Here is a 21,023-nt window from a genome sequence, read left to right as displayed (position 1 = left end):
AAAAAATTATAGAGAACTTATATCCTATGTTTTAGTCCTCAGATCCCAGGGTAAATAATGATTTCAACAGTTGAAGAATTTTTACACGGTCCTTTTTCATTACTCTTCATGGCCAGTTTTATAAGCAGGTTTCTGATGGTATGATTCTTGGCAGAGTCGTGTTAGCTTAATGAAACATTATTCAGCTCACTCTTTGTTTTTCTTGCCTTCGAGGCCACACTTTTGAGGGGTCTTTTTTTCAAAAGTGAAAAGTGCTTTAAGATGACCTGAAGTGTGTGGCTAGGATCTCTGTTGAGACATCAATTACATACAGATGAGCTTCCTGGAGGAAGTGAGATGTGTGCTAATGAAGGCTGAGTGCCCCCAGGGAGGAGCTCCAACAGTTTACCAGTGCCAATACTCTCCAAGGGCCTGGGAGAGCAAACTGAGGGGCTGTAGCGTTGTGAAGGGGCTGTTTCGAGTAACTTTAAAAGATGTTACCAACCTGTTCGGCACCTCATTCCTCGTGGTGCTATGGGCCTTGTTTTGCTGGAGGTGTTTCAGAAGCTTGTCAGTGACTGCTCCAGTGTGATGTTACGTAGGATGCTGTGTTAGTGTAGCCTTGTGTTCATGACCAATTTCTACCTGACCGCCATTCCAGCCAGTGCTGTAGATGAGGGAGGGGAAGTCCTCCAGGTAGGTACCCTTGTCTTTCTTAGGTTAGGCTGATTTGTCTTCTGTCCAACATCTGCATTTTCATTAACAGCTTTGTTCGCTCTTATGGAGACACCTGTTCTACATTGGTGGCCGAGAGAAACTAAAGTCTGTGAAAATTATGTTGTTTTAGTAACACATGAAAGAACATCCAGAGGAAAGAGAATACTGTTCACAGTCAGAAATGACCATTGGTGGGATGCAGAACTTCCTCCGCCCACTCTGTCCATCCTCCCTTCTTTCATCTCCGCCCACAGCCTTTAGAGTTCACAAGAAGAATGAGGGACTGCAGGAGTTCACGTGGGCCCGTATCCTCTCTCAAGGCAGCATTTTACTTCAACCAGTTGATTCAACGAGACATTATTCTCATTTAGTAAATATCCAGAAGGATCAGAATCACACAGTTCCTTTATATTTGTCTTTCTGATCACCTTTATTATTTATTTTTCCTAAGGGATATATTTTATTTTTTAATTAAATTTATTGGGGTGACCTTCATAGTAAATATTTTTCCCCCCTTATGCTGAAATCATTTGTGCTTTTAATTAAATGACTTTTCTCTTTTGTCTCCCTGATGATGGAGAACAGCTGGGCATCATCTGGATCACCCCCCCCCCTCCTTATTTTAACTTCTCCAAATGGCTTAGTCCAGCCTGTTCAAGCATTACTTATGGATACTCCTCTTTTCTTCTTGTAGCCCTCAGGGACCTCTTTTTCTGACATATTTTCCCTGGAACTGTGAACTTTGTTCTTGTAGAAATGGGTTTAGACAAGTCATGGAAGAAATGAAGTTTTATTTTTAAGTGCAGATAGATCAGGCCATTTAAGTGTACTTTCCCCTCATTTCCTATACTCTGAGAGAATTATTTCATAATATAGAGATAAGGATTGGAAAGAGACTATGATCTCATAATAAAAACAAATCCCCCTCTCAAGTAAAATCAAAATCAAAAGTAGTTCTGTAATGACTCATTTTAACTAGCCAGATTTCTGTTTGATTTAGGTAGTTTGTGACTTGTATATAGGGACCAAGCACCCATGCATTAAAAAATAAAATTAAATACAGTACTTTTAAAACTAATACCAGATAATTTATTCTCTCTATTTTTTTCTAAAGTGACAATATACAATCATTTCCCCAACAGTTAGCTACTTGAGTACCCTTACCTAACTTTTCTTTATTGTACACTAGAGTTACCTTTTCCATGTTGAAGCATAAAGTAATTAGTACCAATGCCCATGAGTGAAGCATTTACCCTTGACCTATACCAACCTTTACTGATATTCTTCCTTCCCACTTTTTTTTAAATTTCTCATTTTCTAGGGGGATTGCTGTATTTCTGTGTAGAAGTTTTAGGAACCTGATACACTATAGAACATCATGGTGCAGTATAAAAGAAATAGCTTCTAATGTTTTTCCTCACATAGGCAACTTATTATCCATCATTCCGGGAGAGGAATACATACTGCTTCTGTGGTGGAAGGGGTGAGGTGGCTAGCAGCTGGTACCGGTAGGATATGCTTTTCACATTAAATATTTTTCTTTTTTTCTTTTTTTTTTTTTTTGCATTTTTCTGAAGCTGGAAACAGGGAGACACAGTCAGACAGACTCCCGCATGCGCCCGACCGGGATCCACCCGGCACGCCCACCATGGGGCGACGCTCTGCCCACCAGGGGGCGATGCTCTGCCCATCCTGGGTGTCGCCATGTTGTGACCAGAGCCACTCTAGTGCCTGAGGCAGAGGCCACAGAGCCATCCCCAGCGCCCGGGCCATCTTTGCTCCAATGGAGCCTTGGCTGCGGGAGGGGAAGAGAGACACAGAGAGGAAAGCGCGGCGGAGGGGTGGAGAAGCAAATGGGCGCTTCTCCTATGTGCCCTGGCCGGGAATCGAACCCCGGTCCTCCGCACGCTAGGTCGACGCTTTACCGCTGAGCCAACCGGCCAGGGCTAAATATTTTTATTTTAGGTTTTATTTTCTCTTTTCTTGTCTGAGTTTACAGGGATATTTTTATGGATATTCAGAGATATTAGTAGAAATAAATTGCTCTGGTGACAAATTGAGGGTTTGTATTCATTACCTTTGGCAAATGAATCTAACTATAGAATACAGTAAAATTTTAGTTATATTAGGTATATTTTATTCATGGATTATATTGTACTAAATATTATCAAGTATCAACACTTATGATGTTCAGATGCTTTCTCCCTTGAAAGTTTCTTTTCTTTTTTTTTTTCTGAAGCTGGAAACGGGGAGAGACAGTCAGACAGACTCCCGCATGTGCCCGACCGGGATCCACCCAGCACACCCACCAGGGGGCGATGCTCTGCCCCTCGGGGTGGGGGGGTTGCTCTGCCACGACCAGAGCCACTCCAGCGCCTGGGGCAGAGGCCAAGGAGCCATCTCCAGCACTCGGGCCATCTTTGCTCCAATGGAGCCTCGCTGCGGGAGGGGAAGAGAGAGACAGAGAGGAAGGAGAGGGGGAGGGGTGGAGAAGCAGATGGGCACCTCTCCTGTGTGCCCTGGCCGGGAATCGAACCTGGGACTTCTGCTCGCCAGGCCGACGCTCTACCACTGAGCCAACCAGCTAGGGCCTGAAAGTTTCTTAAAGGGAAATTATTGTTTCCATTATTCTGTTGCTATCATTGCTCTATTTAATTTCTGGCCTGTCTTGGTATCTAATACTCTTTGAATGGTTTAGTTTCTTTTAATGCGACAGGGAAATTGTTTAAATTCAGACACATGTCTATTTTGGAGTATGACTGCTTTGAGAATGGGTACTTTTTCTTAGTCTGGAGCAAAAAAGGATTAAAGAATTGAATTTCCTTTGAATGAAGTGGAGGTCAGGGAAGATTTAGTTGGGGTTAGATGGGTTTTTCCTGGTCTTTGTCATCATTTTTAACAGTTTTTTGGCATGTATTTTGTTGCTGTATATTTCCAGAATATCTGATGTACACAATTTCAAATGTAAGTATAACATACATATATATATATATATATATATATATATATATATATATATGGTACAATTCAAACATGTCTTCTTTATGATTTGTTGTCTAGGGATCCCTTTGAATTGCCCACTTATTGATCTTTCAAAACAAATTATAGTTATCATGACTAAGATTTTATAGATTTGGTTTTTCTTATGTAAAATTAATAGTTCTATATTGTTATTCTTTGAAAAACATATTTTTTTTATAAATTACGGTCTCTAAATTAGGTCTTGGGTCTGTCTTATTCACCGTTTTTCTCCTGCGTTTTATACAGGGCTTGGCATGAAGGTGCTCAATAAAAGTTTTATAATGGAATGAATCATTATTAAAAAATAAATAAGCTCCTTCTAAGGCCCAACCCTCTGTTAAAACGTGACTGAATTCTAACATTGTGGCACACACTGCCTAATCTACTGTGTGGTCTTTGATGTAAATGTTTTCTTTATAAAAACTGTATTAAGCCTATCATGTCTGTCAGGACTATTTCTCCAGATAACCGTTTTGATTTGAGAGCATCTAGTTTGGGTTTTCAGAAAATTGAAAGGGACTCGTTGGAGGGGGAACAACTAGAAATTAAACTGATCAAAGGATGCCCCTCTTCCTGCCTTGGTCAGACCTTTGAACACCTCTCACCTCAGGCAGCCTGTTATTTGTCATGTCATTTAATGGAACATACTGCAATGAGTACCTTTGTTGCAGTGACTATATTATGTGAGATCCTGGTTTGTTTTGTGGTTCTGTCCCTGTACAGCTCCTGCCATTTCAAGTAAGCATTGTGATATCTAATTTTGACTTTAAATTTATTTTTAGTTTACTATGCAAAACCTCTAAATTATGACTGTCTTCAGAATAAGGTAATGAGTTAGGACAGCAGAGGGAAGTATATATACATTGAGTGGCAGGTCATAAGACTTCCCACTGACTTGCCTAGGACATTTTGTGGTTCAGTTTTTATATTTTCCCTAACTGACTTTAGGATAATTTAAACATTTAAAAAAATAAAGCTTCAGTTTTCAAAGTTAAATGAAGTCACCTTTTATGTATTATTTTCCATAATAAAAAGCTGTGCTTTGCTGGTCTCTTTTCCATTAATTCTTATTAAAAACAGTAAGTAAAAGTTAACTTTAAAAATAGACACTTTAAATAAATTTACTGAAAGTCAAATTTGACATTTTAGCTTCATAAACATTTATAGATCAACTGCTCTGTGCCTATCTTTATATAAATATATACGTAAGTCCCTGAGTTGCTGAGCCTGTCGTAGTGAGGCAGACACCTCAGCATGCTAGAACTGTTGGAATTCCTACACTAAGCTCCAAGGGAACGTGGTTGGTTGGAATAAGCCTACCTCATAGACTACAATAGTCAGCAAAGGTTTTGGAGAGGCTGTTTGAGTTTGCTCTGTCAAGATGAGTTTTCCAGTCAGTCTGTCAAAGGACACCTGGATTATTCCCATGTTTTGGCTATTGTAAATAATGCTGCAGTGGTAAATATGTACAGTGGAATACTACTCAGCCATAAAAAAGATGAAACATTGTCATTTGCAACAACATGGATGGCTCTTGAGGGTATTGTGCTAAGTCAAATAAGTCAGATAGAAAAGGGCAAGAACCATATGATTTCACTCATATGTGAGATACAAAACAAGAAGCAACAAATGAACAACAACAACAGAAAACCCTTATTGATACAAACAACAGAATGATGGTTACTAGAGGAGAGGGTATGGGAAGAGAACGGAGAAGGCAAAGGAGGTCAAATACAAGGGGACAAAAGGAAACTAGCCTTCAGGCAGTGAGTGCAAGTAGAGTATATAGATGTTGTAGTGTAAAATTGTACACCTTCAATGTATATAATGTTATTAGCTAGTGTTACACCAATAAGTTTAATTTAAAAAGATGAGTTTGCTAGGCAGAAAGAGAAAGGTTATTTGGATAGAGGGGCAGTCAGAGCAACTGCAACAAATACAAGTATATGTATTCAAGAAATAACACAGGGCCTCTGCTGGCTGGATCAGAGAGAGTAGGAATTGGGGAAGTGACCAAGATGTGAGACTAGAAATAGAAGCAAAGTCAGGATTGCATTCTGGTCCCTCCCTTTGTGTCTCTGGTGAAAGGTCAGAGCCCTTTTGCTCACCTGTCAGTGGATTAGTAATCAGATCGAGGGTCTTATCACCATTACCTTCTCTCTAGCACTCACCTTTAAAAAGATGAGCTCTTGCCCATGTTTTCCAGTTCAATTACATTTTCAAGTTGTGTGCTGAATGAAAAGAGGAGGGAGAGGGACAACTTGGAGACTCGAAAAAAAAGACACTGAAATCCAGTCTTGCTAAACACAGTTACCAGTTTCTCTAGCCTTCGAACCTGTCTCATGGTTACCTGTAATCCTCCATCTATATTTATAAATGAAATATTTTGCAAGTGGGCTTTTGGAATCTGTGTGTGAGTGAGAGTAGAGGTAGATGAGCAGCGAATATAGAGAATCCCATGAGCTGTTTGAATTTAAAAGTAGCAAATAGTTTTTAACTATGTTTTTGACTTGTCTAATTTGGGCAGGCAAGCAATATGTAGGCAGAAGTATGACTTCTCTACCTTTAACATTGTTTTCCTCATCTTCAGTTTGTCCTCTTTTGAAAGAACAGGCATGCTTGTGGGGTTTCAAGGTATAAAATCCCGATATTCATTTTGTGATGGTGCCCATGCACAGTTAGAAAAAGAAAAGATTCCCATTCTGTGCTTAAGGCCAAGAAGATATCACTTTCTAAGCTGTATGTCAGTGTTTGATATTTATTGGGTAAAACATCTGTCCTAATTCTTCAGTTTCCTGGCTCCTGCTGTAAATTCACATAAAGGGGATTTCCCCTGGTCCTTTCTTTAACATTAATTTTCCTTGGCTTGTATTTCAGAGGCCAGACTCAGTCCCTTAGATAAATATTCAGGCAACTGTTTAAAATAAACCCTCTATTATTTATTTATCAAATGTGTTATTAAGAAAGCTATAAGAATATGTCAAAGTGGAAACCTGCACAGTCCAGCTATTTCATATTTTTAGATTTAGCCACACTCATCATATACATGGCAAAAGAATAAATTATGAGACACATATGTCTGTGTTAAGAGCCTATAGTGTCAAGACACATGCATACACATGCATGCACAGGTAGAAACACCATTTGAAGTCTAGGCATTCATTACATTGTGCATCACCCATTTTTTTTTCAGATTTTGTAATCATATTATCAGAAGTAACTAATTAGAAAAATTGTTTGACCCAGAAAAATAGGACTAAATTCCAGAAAGAAGGATTGGGGAGAAAAATGACTCATAGTGCATCTCTAGGGTCTTAGATGGACAGTAAGATAAAGCAAAAAAGAGTTGATTTAAAGGAAAATAAATCATCTTGAGAAAAAACTTTATAGTACCTCTTGTTACTGTTTCAGTTTTAGTGTCCTGCCCTCTAGCTGAAGTTCTGGATTTTAAATTGAACAAAATCTTTCTTTTGGAAACACTGTGTGTAAATACAGTGTGTCCATAAAGTTGTGCACTTTTGATCAATCACAGGAAAGCAACGAAAGATGATAGAAATGTGAAATCTGCACCAAATAAAAGGAAAACTCTCCCAGTTTCAGACCTATTCAGTGCAGTTTGATGTGGGCTCCATTTGTTGCCACAATTTGTACCCTGTAACACAGAGACATTTCTTTAACACCTATGAACTGTAGTCTTGCTTAGGTGTAATTGTCGAGCACACGTACGCACAGATTTTTTTTTTTTTTACGCACAAATTTTTAGGGCTCCTTAGGTAGCTATCCCTTATAGCCTCTACAGACTCATCACTGACTGATGGCCTACCAGAATGGGGTTTCTCCATCAAACTGCTGGTTTCCTTCAACTGCTTATCCCACCAAGTAATGTTATTCCTATGTGGTGGCACTTCGTTATAAACGCACCAATATTTACGTTGCACTTTGGTCACGGATTCGAATTTAGCAAGCCACAGAACACACTGAAATTTCCTCTGTACCATCCACATCTCGACTGGCATGGCCGTGGGCTGCTCTGCTGTTTACACAGTGTTACGTCATTATCTGCACATGCACACATGCTGCCACATCATTCTGCAGAAACTGGGAGGGTTTTCCTTTTATTTGGTGCAAATTTCTATCATCTTTTGTTGCTTTCCAGTGACCGGTCAAAAGTGCACCATGACTTTACGGACACACTATATATGTGAATCATTGTTAATACTGTGAATTTAATAGCGAATTAAAACCAAACTATACAGCATATACAGTGATACTGAAATAGGTATCATGATATCAAGGGTTTCTTAAGTCTAAGACAAATAGCACAAGTACCAAGTTATGTATCCATTGTCTTCAGGAAGGACCTCTGATTGTATACCACTTATTGTAGCAGTCAGAAAATATTAAAGGACATGAGGCTTTAATTACCTACATACTAATTAAGCATTTGTTGGTTTTTGATCCTGCTGCACTAAAGTTGACCTTTTATTTATTTATTTATTTATTTATTTATTTTATATAAATTTTTATTAATGTTAATGGGATGACATTAATAATTCAAGGTACATATATTCAAAGAAAACATGTCTAGGTTATCTTGTCATTAAATCATGTTGCATACCCCTCACCCAGAGTCAGACTGTCCTCCGTCACCCTCTATATAGTTTTCTCTGTGCCCCTCCCCCTCCCCCTAACTCTCTCCCTCCCTCCCTCCTTTGTCCTCCCTCTCCCCACCCCTGGTAACCACCACTCTCTTGTCCATGTCTCTTAGTCTCGTTTTTATGTTCCACCAATGTATGGAATCATGTAGTTCTTGTTTTTTTCTGATTTACTTATTTCACTCTGTATAATGTTATCAAGATCCCACCATTTTGCTGTGAATGATCTGATGTCATCATTTCTTATGGCTGAGTAGTATTCCATAGTGTATATGTGCCACATCTTCTTTATCCAGTCTTCTATTGAAGGGCTTTTTGGTTGTTTCCATGTCTTGGCCACTGTGAACAGTGCTGCAATGAACATGGGGCTACATGTGTCTTTACGTATCAATGATTCTGAGGTTTTGGGGTATATACTCAGTAGAGGGATTGCTGGGTCATAAGGTAGTTCTATTTTCAGTTTTTTGAGGAACCACCATACTTTCCTCCATAATGGTTGTACTACTTTACATTCCCACCAACAGTGTATGAGGGTTCCTTTTTCTCCACAGCCTCTCCAACATTTGCTATTACCCGTCTTGTTGATAATAGCTAATCTAACAGGGGTGAGGTGGTATCTCACTGTAGTTTTGATTTGCATTTCTCTAATAACTAAAGAAGATGAGCATCTTTTCATATATCTGTTGGCCATTTGTATTTCTTCCTGGGAGAAATGTCTGTTCATGTCCTCTTCCCATGTTTTTATTGGATTGTTTGTTTGTTTATTGTTGAGTTTTATGAGTTCTTTGTAAATTTTGGATATTAGACCCTTATCTGAGCTGTTGTTTGAAAATATCAGTTCCCATATAGTTGGCTGTCTGTTTATTTTGATATCAGTTTCTCTTGCTGAGCAAAAATTTTTTATTCTGATGTAGTCCCATTCATTTATCTTTGCCTTCACTTCTCTTGCCATTGGAGTCAAGTTCATAAAATGTTCTTTAAAACCCAGGTCCATGAGTTTAGTACCTATGTCTTCTTCTATGTACTTTATTGTTTCAGGTCTTATATTTAGGTCTTTGATCCATTTTGAATTAATTTTAGTACACGGGGACAGGCTGTAGTCGAGTTTCATTCTTTTGCATGTGGCTTTCCAATTTTCCCAACACCATTTGTTGAAGAGGCTTTCTTTTATCCATTTTGTGTTGTTGGCCCCTTTATCAAAGATTATTTGACCATATATATGTGGTTTTATTTCTGGGCTTTCTATTCTGTTCCATTGGAAAGTTGACCTTTTAAACACTAATGAATAATACCATTCCCTAAGAAAACCAGTAAATTTGTTTAGACATCCTGTTGGCAGAAGGATTCTTGTATTTTCCACAAAGCCCCTAAAATCTCCACATAACTAAGTTTGGTTATCTTTTTTAATTAACTAGTAAGTTACCATTTTTCTAGATGCAAATACTACTCTGAGAATGTGTAAGTAGTAAAACGTTTCCTAATACACTCTATTTCTGGTTAGGCTTATATCACATTTGTTTAGATCTGATCAATTGGGGTCATATATTTCATTGTCCGACTTCCCCTCACCTTCACCCTCTAGTTTGTCATACTTCATAGATTTCAGAACATTGAAAAGCCATCTATGTAATCAGTATAAAATAAATTAATCTTTATAAACTGATGATTACTTTTAATATTTCTTGATAAGGAAATTTTGTGAAAGGATTACCAATCACTCTAGTGAGCATTTCAAGGAGGGAAGCCTGGGAGCCATGGCTTATGCAAAGAGTATCATAAAACATTTTTAAGAAAACTTTCATTGTTTTGAGAGAGAAAGAAGAGAGAGAAAAGCATGAACTTGGTCCACTTAGTTCCATTTAGTTGTGCACTCATTGATTGCTTCTCATATGTGCCCTGACTGGGGATTGTACCTGCGACCTTGGTGCACCAGGATGATGCTTTATCTGCTGAGCAACCAGACCAGGACCTACAGTGTTTCTTAACTAGAATATTTAGACTGTTTTAAGAAAAAATATCATATAGTACCAAGTAGAAAAAGGTAATTTTTAATACAGGGACTTCTCTCACTATAGCCATGGGCAATTCCTTTTGTTCCCTCAACCATAGCATTTCCTGGACTGATCACTCTCACAAACACTTCTCAATTTTTTCATGTCAGAGGCTAAATGAGTTGTTCCCTGTGCCCTTATTAACTTCCTGTTACAGTACTGCCAACTTGATGCAAATTGGACTTCTTTAGACGTGGAATTGTCTGCATCAGTTTTTGGCTTTGAGGCCAAATATTTTAGGTGGAAAATACAGGCCTGGCCTTGGGTCCCAGCTCTGCAGTTTCATTGGCTATGTGACGGCCGGCATGTTACAGAGCCTTTCCGAAAGCTGGTTTTGTCTTTCTGATATGGAGATAATACCTTTCCATCTTGCAAGGAAGCTGGATGAAATAAAGATCACATATGTTAAGTGTCTGGCATTAATAACTAACAATCATTTTATCCTCCAGAACTTGTTCATTTTGGCTTCCTAATTATTTTCTGTATTAAAAGAAAACTTGATTAACACTTTTTTTCCAAACATTATATTTCACGAACCACATTTTTATTTCAGGGCAATATGTGCTTGAGTCTATCAAAAGCAGCTTGAGTATTCTCAACACTGGGTGCCTCCATATGCTTCTATGTTTGACAAGAATAATTTTTACTCCACCTTTTTTTTCTTTTTTTTTTTTTTAATACTCAGATCAGAATCTTCCTGAGTTACTGTTCTTTGGAAAATTTTCTTGGATTAATGTTGACCCTGTTGCCCTTCAAAAGTCACATTTTGAGCTTATGCAGTGTGTTCTGAAGTTATTTTCTTCCATCTGATTTCTTCTTGCCTCCTTGCCTTTGACATATGCCTCCATTCTGCTGATAACCATACTACTTCTTCACTTTTATTTTCCAAATACCTCCTTCTCCCCTTGTGTGCACAGAAAGAGTCTGTTCTGTGCTCTTGCCAAAGCCACTTCGGTGTTAAAGCTGGCCTCTCAGGTGGAATGTTTGAGCCGGGCTGAAAGAAGTGTCTGGTTCTACCACTGGTTTCACAGAGCAGGAGGTGAATGTGGGCCCTTTGGTTATCCATGTCAATACAACATTGGTTCTTCTTAAAAAAGTCTTTTCTAAACAAATGACATCTGTAGAGTGGGCAGCAGGAAATCTTGCCTCTGGTGCAAATGGCCAATCATTTGTCATCTGCAAAAGGGCTCAATTTTCTCAAAAATAATTGTGTTAATTGACACTCAGCAGCTTGTATTTTGGTTTTTCTTCTTCATAGTATGTGACTTGGCCCCCAGGAGAGGATAAAGATGCCCCAGTAGGTCACAGATTCTGTAGAAAGAGGAATAGAATGATAATACCTCAATGGGTGATGTATAACAATTTTATTAATTTAGATTGTTTCTTCATAGTACTGTGCATTGCCCAATATCCATATTCATATTTGTAGAATCTCTACTGACTCCAATTCTTGAGGCTGATGTTGTGCTCTTTTTTTATGTCTGCACAATACCCCTATGACATAGAAGTTATCATTAATTAGTGGGTAAGGAAATGGAGACTTAGGCTAAATGCCACTGTGGCCACACAGTTATTAAATGATCCCTTCTTTGAAATTTTGATACTCTTCTTTTTACTGTGCTGTATTGTTTTATTTTAAGTCTCTGTTTCCAATTGAAGAAAAGCTCCAAGTTAATTATAGTGGATATAAAAAAGGGATTCAAATTAGTAATATCATTATCTCTCTCTGTTCTTAGTTTGCACGAAGCCGGTAACTGACGAAGCATCTTCCACTCGAGATTCAAGCATTACTAACACAGCAGTGCAAAGCAAGTTAGTGTCTTCCTTTCAGCAACACACCAAAAAGGCTCTCAAACAGGTAAGGCAGCTGGTGTTTTTCCTCTGTCCTTTGGTTCTTCCTGCCTAAGGTAATGGGTTTCATGCAGAAAAAATAAAACAAATCAGAGTATAGCAACCAGAAGGCAATATAAATGCCCCGAATTTAACCACTTTGATAATATTCAGTACACTAATTTTAATCTATGCTAAGAACTAGGAGAGGCTTGTTTGAGAACTTTGATATAAAATAGAAGGAGGAAAATTTGGTTGGAAACATAAAAACGTGTACTAAGATTTTTTTGTGTGTATGTTTTATATTAAATATATTGGGTTCCTAAATGCGTTGCATGTTTTGAAAATAGTGTCCGTATTGTCTAATGTTTATCTGATATTTGACGTAAAGAAATGAACATAATTGTTTTCTCATTACTGGGATGCATTCGGTTACACATAAGGAAAATAGTAATTATGGCTTACTTACATCTAGAATATCCATCTTTGATGAGTGTTGTTTGGTGCTGAATGGAGGGTACCTTTGTAGTATCATCCTCATATCACATAAGCAGTCTTGACCTCTGTATCCTTGTCTAGAGATAGTGGTAAGAGTTGATGGTTATAAGGTTCAACTCTGAGCTCTGATATACCCTTGTTTCAATTTTTACCATTCACTGTATGACTTTGACCAAGCCACTTTTATTCTCTGAATCTTAAATTCTAGTTCTAGAAAATGTGGGAATGATCTGAGAATTGAGGAAGGTGATACACAGACAGCAGGTGCTAGAGTGAGCCCATAATAGTCACTCAGTAAATGTTCGCCACAGCTGTCACACTAGCACACACCCAGTTGAGCACAGAAGAAAAGTAAGAGACACTATGGTTAGATAGGAATATTGTGTGATGATCATACTAACAATGTCAATAAATGGAAGGCTTACATATTTAACCCTGAATTCCTGGTTTTCCCTGTGTAACTGCTTTACTCTTACAATTTTGGGGTCGTCAAACTTTTTATAAAAACTGCCCACTTTTGCAGTGCTGGTCAACCTGGTCCCTACCGCCCACTAGTGGGCGGTCCAGCTTTCACGGTGGGCCAATCGCAGCACTGTTTGGTTGCGCGGTAGGGACCAGGTTGACCAGCACTGCAAAAGTGGGCGGTTTTTATAAAAAGTTTGAAGACCAACAAGAAAAGACACCATGTATTTAAATAAAGTTCAACATTTCTTTCAAAGTCCCATCAATCTGTAAAGCTTCTTAATATTCACATCCAATCTCCTGGATTTATACTGTCTCTACTACTTTTCCTGTATTTCAAAGAAACTTAAGAAAGAAACTTAACATTTGTTCAGAATTATGTTACTTTTATTCTATGTTAATTTTTGAAATTTCCATTCATTGGTATTATATTTATAGTAGTAACAGTGTTTCATCTTACATCGGTCAAAATACATACCTGTGTCATCTATATCATTGCCCTTGTGAAATGTTTTAGATGCCAAAGAACAAAATTGAATTCAGTGTTGTGGTCCTTTTTTAATTGCTGAAATGAAGGGTGGGTGATGGTAGGAAAGTCTCGGAAAGGCTTATTCAAGCAGCAATTGGGATGCAGGTAATAAAATACCAGGATAGAACAAAAAATACAAAACTGGATACTGGTAGCCAGTAGCATCTAACACACATAGATGCAATCATAAAAGAAACCCAAATTTCTGAAAAGTAGAGATTTAGAAAGTGTGCATAGCATAAATCTTTTTTTGTCTGAACGTAAAGACAAAAATTTGCATCTCTGCATTGTCATGTCTTATTATTTTTTACTTCATTTTGGTTTCATATCATTTAAACATTTTTTACACTTATTAAAACATTACACACTGCAAGTTAGTGGTTTTTTGTTTTGTTTTATTGAAGAGCATGTGTTTTTGGAAGATGGCACCTGCTTGCTTAGGATCTAAGGGTTGTTTGAAGAAATCTGTTCTGAAAACTTCTTAATGTCCAGAAAGAGCTATTTATTAATTTCTTAAAGTGTCTTGTTGTATAATAGAGTAACAAATGAGTTACCAGGACAATATGGCACACTGTATAGCAGCTGTGCTAATGTTTGATCAATAATCAAATTCATATTGGAATAGCATTTAGAAGAAAAGCTGTTCTTGCAGAATTTTGTTCAGATTCCCTGTAATTGCTGAATTTCTTAAGACAGCATTTCAAAAATTGACTGAACATGAGGCATTTTAAATTGTAGCAGCTCAGCAAATCTGCAGCTTTTGTTGTAGATAGTTGAATGGTCTTGTAGAAGTCTTTGTAAGTGTATATATTTTATATACATATATATGCATATGTATGTGTTCTATACTTGTGAATATGTTTTATGTGCATATTTACATGCACAAATCATAATTTAATGAATGTAGGGCCAACTGAATGACCCTAATAATATTTACATTAGCTGACATTTACTTTTCTAAATCTGAGAAATTATGTTCTATTTTACATGTACTGTGCCATTTAATCCTTATACAAATCCTTTAAAGTATTTACTAATACCCTCATTTTTCAAATGAGGAAACTAAAGTCCAGAGAAGTTAGATAACTTACCTAAACCCATCCAGTGAGTAAATCTTGGAGATGACATTTCAGCCCGGAATCATGGTTTCAGATACTGCCCTCTTAAGTCATACTGACTTTTGGCATATGGTACATAATAGGATAGACGAGGTTTTTTTTACATTATTCAAGCAAATTTATATTCATGAATATTTGTATAGTATAAGGGAAGCAAAACAGCACAGTCATTAAGAATATTATTTCCAAACACAGATTGCTTATGTTCAGTATCAGCACATTTTAATGGTAGGCACTCAAATATATTAACTCTCATCATTTTACTAGAAGTATTTTCTGAGTCAGTAGGGATTTGGTAGTTTAACCATACATTGGCCATTGTAGAATCTTAGAAGTAGGGGGAAAAACACCCAAATCTAGTAACTTTATACTCACAAATACAGTTAGAAATAATCATTTAAAGCAAACCTCCATACAAAATAAGCCAGATATATTTCCCAGTCCTGAGCCTAGCCCCACACCCCAGCTCCCAACTGAAGCGTGTCACTGAAGACAGTGGGTTCTTTTCCTCTGCAGGACTGTGGACTGTGCTTATAGGTTGATAGTTATGGAGGCTGTAATGCCCATTCGCTATTGACAGATTATTTTTTTATTCCTAAATACTTGGGACCCATCTACTTTATAATCATCAAAACGTTAGTATCATATATTGGTAGTAACTTCATGAATAATATATTGTTATTTCAGTGGTTTTTTTTCTGAATAAGCATATTCAGAAGCTTCTGGAGAGCAGCAGATTGCTGATTTTTACCTTGTCCTCTGCCTTCTTTCTGCCTTATTTTAGTTGTAATGATCCTAAAATGTATAAAAGGAATTAGATTTTGAATTTTAAAGAAGGATAATTAAGAAAGATTAAATTTTGGAGTTTTTAAACACTCAAATAATAGCTTTAAGAAGGATGAGGTCTGTTAAAGGAGGTAACATGATGGAGAACAGAACCTTTCTGTGTTGTTCCCATTGATTTGTCTTCCTGCATTATTTATTTAGGATGGTGGAATTTATTCATAAAGTTGCACATCATTTTCCCTCTTCATATCACAAAGCAGATACTTTCTTGGTATTTTGCTTTAGCTTTATATGTTTGGCCAATACTGCGAAATTCCAAAGGTTATGTTGCATTATAACAGTTTCTGAACGTGGGTGTTGACATTTAGTGTACTAGCAACAATGCAAATTGTTGGTGCCTGACACAACCAGCTGTTTCATATGTGTGTATTTGTAATTATTTTAGCATTCACAGCATGTGATATTTTGAGATTCCTTTTTAGTGAAAGGCTTATTACAATTCATTGCATTCTTAAGTTACATTGTTGGAGTTGTTTTTCAACTAAAATAAAGCAGGCATTACTTACTTGTGCATGCAAATTCCAAGTTAATACAAGAGCCTCTGATTTTAGGTTTTATTTTTCATTAGAGTGGAAATGAGAACCATGTCATGTTTGTAGAGTTATCTGACGAGCTTTCTGTTTATAATTTAAATGTTTATCTAAAGGATTTTTAGCTTCTTTTTATAAGAGACTATTGCAGTACATCTCCAGAGAAAAGCATGCTGAGTCATCATCTTTTGATTTTTTTCTTTTTGTTTTGACCTAAAATTGTAATTGATGTATGTCATCTTTACTTTTCCTAGATGGGTTAGCTCTGTTATGTTTGTTTTCTTTAAAAAGTAAGTTTATTTCCAATTTTTGCCTGTAAATGTCTTTTATGGTGAATGGTATCTGAAAGTATTAAACTTGTATGGCCAAGATCCTCTGTAGTTTAGACATGAAGACATTATTTGTGTGGACAGCTAGGAGGTACATTTTCTCATAGTAGACTGCATTTACACTCGCCATCTACTTGTTTATTTAGGTTTTGTTTTTGTTTTTGTTTTTGTTTTTTTTGTATTTTTCTGAAATTGGAAACGGGGAGGCAAACAGATTCCCGCATGCACCCGACCGGGATCCACCAGGCACACCCACCAGGGGGCGATGCTCTGCCCATCTGGGGCATCGCTCTGTTGCAACCAGAGCCATTCTAGTGCCTGAGGCAGAGGCCACAGAGCCATCCTCAGCGCCCGGGCCTTTTGCTCCAATGGAGCCTTGGCTGCAGGAGGGGAAGAGAGAGACAGAGAAGAAGGAGAGGGGGAGGGGTGGAGAAGCAGATGGGCGCTTCTCCTGTGTGCCCTGGCCGGGAATTGAACCCAGGACTCCTGCATGCCAGGCTGATGCTCTACCACTGAGCCAACCGGCCAGGGCCTATTTAGGTTTTGATACTACTTTTATCTGGATTTGAAATGCCAGGATTTAAAGTTGTTAAATAAGCTATACCATTAGCGTTTTCATGTATAGCCAAGGCTTGAATAGTTAGAGGTTCCACTAACTATTGATATCATCCCCCTAAAATGAATAATTAAAGTAATAGCAACATCAAAATAAAACCATATTCTGGTTGATCAACAGGGCCATTAGGGCTAATCAATACCTTTGGTGTAGAATAGAAAAAGCGCCCATTGTCCCAAGTTATTGCCATGACAACAACAAAAACTTCCCCTTTCATGGTACTCTTGTGCAGAGTGAATTCTTCCAGGACCAACTAAAGTGGCCTTTGTAATTCTCTTTTCTTAATCTAGGATGTGGATTTACATTTCCAGGTTGTGAGATATCTAAACTTAGATAATGACAAGTTCAATAGTATTTCTCTTCTCTTATATTTGTAACATTATATAAAATAGAAACTTTTATTCTCTTGGAATTTTAGCTAAAGCTCAAAGTTGAGGAAAATGGGATACAGGTGTGCCCTGTTGTGAAGAGAGGTGTTAGACACAGCTTCAAAGGCCTTACTGAGGGAAGGCCAGATGGCCACTGACTGTCCCCCAACAGCCTATATACAAACAGCTCTGTGGATTTCCTATTTAAAATGTCTTAGCAACACTGTCTGTCTCACAGGAACATTTACCCAAGTAATTTACTCTGCGTTACTCTGTGAGTGAGGTCTTTCTCTGACTCTACAACCTCGCCCTTAACCATCGCACCCCATGGTCATTACCACAGCTCTGCAGCAAGCCAATCCCTCTGTAGGTCAACGTGTTAGAAGAGGGGACTTTACTGCCTTTCTTGGGCAGGGTCAGACTCATTTATTTGGTGAGGTGAGGAGCATTGGGAATGGTATTTAGTGGGTGTCAAAGATTGGTGCCCTCAGTCTGAGTTTGGCTCAGAATCGTCTTTGTCTGGCATATTGTTTAAAAACAGGAAAGCTCACCTAAAAAATCCTAAAAGCCCTGTTATGTTGGCTCTCTTGAACTGGCACTACCCCTTCCAATGGCGTGTGTGGGTTCCTACTCACTTCAGCCTCCCCTTTTCTCTACCATAGTTGGTATGGACCAAACAGCATTGCACATTTTTCAAATGATTGTGAGAAGTACAAAAGTAGCACATGTGTGAGGGATCTATGTGCATGTTGTGGCAGAAATATACTTACACAACCAAAAAAGTAAAACCTAAACCATGAATAGCTAGCTTCTTTATTTGCAGGATCTGAGCCCTATAATGAGAGACCATGAAAGTAAGAAATATATTAATATATATAATAATCTAAGGCAGGATTCACTGTATGACCTTCCTTGTGGACAAGACAAATGCCAATTCTGTTGTTTGGAGCCAGTCCACACTATCCTAACCATCTCATTTTAGTGAACATTGTTTTTTCTCCGTCCTTGCACATCCTGATCTGCACGGAGGGTGTTCAGTGTCCAGAGTCAAATAAATCCTGCTTTCTAGAAAGTGAACTGGAATGTTCAAGAAGCCTACAATCGCTTAGCCTAATGACTGTGTATCTAGTAAATGTGATCAAGATGCCCCTTTAGCTGAACTCAGGTGCTCCTCAGAGTTTACCTAGTAGCCTGCAGCTTTGCTGCTGTGACACGCTTCCCAATGTTGTTCATTTTCCCCTAGAAAAGTTATTTGGGGTCAAATATTATGCTTTTATTTTAGAGGTAAAACCAAAGAGTATGTATATTTTCCATACACTTAAAACAATCATTTTTCTAATGTGGTGGGCATTTTTTGGTCAACAATAGGCACAAAGTGTTACATTTCAGTATTTGAAAAAAATATTATACTAAGAAATATTGCATACATTTTTGAGTAGAAAATATGTATTTAGGAAAAAAAATCATTGAAATGGGTTCGGTATTGATAAGCATTCTTTTATACCTACCCTGGCCCCACCATGACTCTTCAAATTCAAAATAGCTTTTTGAGTTATTATTATTACACTATTGCTTCTGTCATAGTTTCTTTTTGTTCAAATACTAATTTTTCTGTAATACAGTCTTCTCAGCTCTAAAAATTGAGGATGAAGTTTTTATTACTTTAATTGTTACCACAAAATGCTCTAAAAAGGCAGGCCTTCTTTGACTTTATGATTCAAGCTTCTAGGCCTCTTGTTATTTCATCTCTTTTTCTTTTTAACCAGACTTTTCCAAAACATACCTCTTTACCCTGACATAAAATGCATATTTTTAGAATGCCTATTTGAGTTACCAAGGGAAATAGTTTAGATCTATATGGTAGACCCTCCTAAAAACTTATCAGTGTTTATGTAGACTTTATTGTCTGTGAGTTTCTTACAGAGTGGGCAAAGATGGACTTAATTGTAATATAAGACACTGTGTTGCCTACATTCTGTTTTATTATTTGATTGATAGGTTAATGTCTATAAAGTGCTTTGTGTTCTCTCACAAGACTAGAGAGATTCATGCAGTTACATACACACCTTCATGAAAAGAGAACAAATGTCGTAAATATCTTATAGAACAATATTCTGATTAAATATATTATTGAGAGCAAGCGAAAGGTGAGGAGGATGGAATCTTATTCATTTTGGTATCTCTTGACCCTCCTCAGTGCTTGGTACTATACAGAAGCTCCATAAGAGAAAGTATCTTGTGTTATCATTAGCAACATAATATTTTGTAATAGATTTCCCACACCGTTCACTTTCCCATCTGGTTTTAAATATAATCTGAAGATGCCTTCTCTCATTTAAATGGTATTTAATGTTTCACTTTTGTAATTATTTGAGGACTAAATCTTATGATCAACACATTGGACATTCAGCTAATACCCTTTGCAAATAAAATGGCATCATTTCTGACAGCAAGGAGACATACAGTCAATGCAGTATTTCAGCAGATTGTGACAGCTGTTGTCAAAGACCATTAATCAAGTAACTGAGATGTTATAAAATTGGTAGAAATTACACAGAAACCAAGAATAAAAAGGTTTGAGACTGTCTGTGGTCAGCCTTTTAACCTTTTGAGGAGTTTTAGCATTCCTGTAAGTGTGAATTTAATATCTCTTCAATTTTGTATGCTTAAGACCCTTTTTTATTATAGGCAATTTTTGGCCTAAAGCGATCATCTTGATAAGGTGTATTTCAAAACTTTTAAACGTCTTTTATTACATGATAATCACTGTGGTTGATTCATTTGTGAAACACAAAATGATCCCATTTAAAATGATTTATTCTTGTATCAGTTTATTTTTTTCCCCCCCTGGATTTGCCAGAATGCCGTCATGTTCGTGTTCTGAAGGTTAATGCCCAAAGTCAAGCAGACAGAAGCCAAGTGCTGCAAGGTTTCCAAGATTAGGACTGATTCCCTTCACAGAAATAAATGATTCCTGCCATGTTCAGTGATTTTGTGCAGCACTCCCCACGGCTGAGTGAGTGCATCAATACTGTAGTCCTTACCTGCTGTACATACTGATGACACTCAGTGTTAACTTGATTGACTGAGCAGTGCACCGGAGAGGACGCACCTGCGAGAGAAGTGCAGACACATATATTTTTATCCTGGTCTTGAAACATTTATTTTACATTTCTTTTACTTGGGAGTCATGGTTTCAAAGTCCATGGGCTTTCAAGCCACACTGCTAAGGTAGAACAAACCTTTTGAGTGCTGCTTTGTTTGCAGAATTAAACCAAAAATGGTTTCAGGTTTAAACCCTTTGCCAAAGCCTGATTTTATGCTTTTGAGGGGAAAAATGACATGTAAGTGACAATGAAGAAGCCTGACAAATTAGTAACTATGGAATTTAAGTCTCTTAAAAGGTTCTATCTAATGGGCAAATGGATCATTTAATTCAATTATGAGAAATCATTTTGACTATATTTTTATGTT

The 21,023-nt window shown here is 37.5% G+C and overlaps 1 protein-coding gene across 1 annotated transcript in view; it reads left to right on the top strand.

Moving 5' to 3' along the window:
- Positions 1-21,023, top strand: part of ASXL3 (ASXL transcriptional regulator 3) — a 191,991-nt gene that overhangs the window by 86,953 nt on the left and 84,015 nt on the right. The window contains exon 6 of the mRNA XM_066247319.1: positions 12,160-12,281. Within this exon, the coding sequence (XP_066103416.1) occupies positions 12,160-12,281 (122 nt within the window). The remainder of the gene's footprint in view (positions 1-12,159; positions 12,282-21,023) is intronic.

This window comes from Saccopteryx bilineata, chromosome 11 (genome assembly GCF_036850765.1).
Source record: "Saccopteryx bilineata isolate mSacBil1 chromosome 11, mSacBil1_pri_phased_curated, whole genome shotgun sequence".
Classification (NCBI taxonomy): domain Eukaryota; kingdom Metazoa; phylum Chordata; class Mammalia; order Chiroptera; family Emballonuridae; genus Saccopteryx; species Saccopteryx bilineata.
The sequence above is the reverse complement of the archived record's forward strand: the minus strand, read 5'-3'. Positions and strand labels throughout refer to the sequence as shown.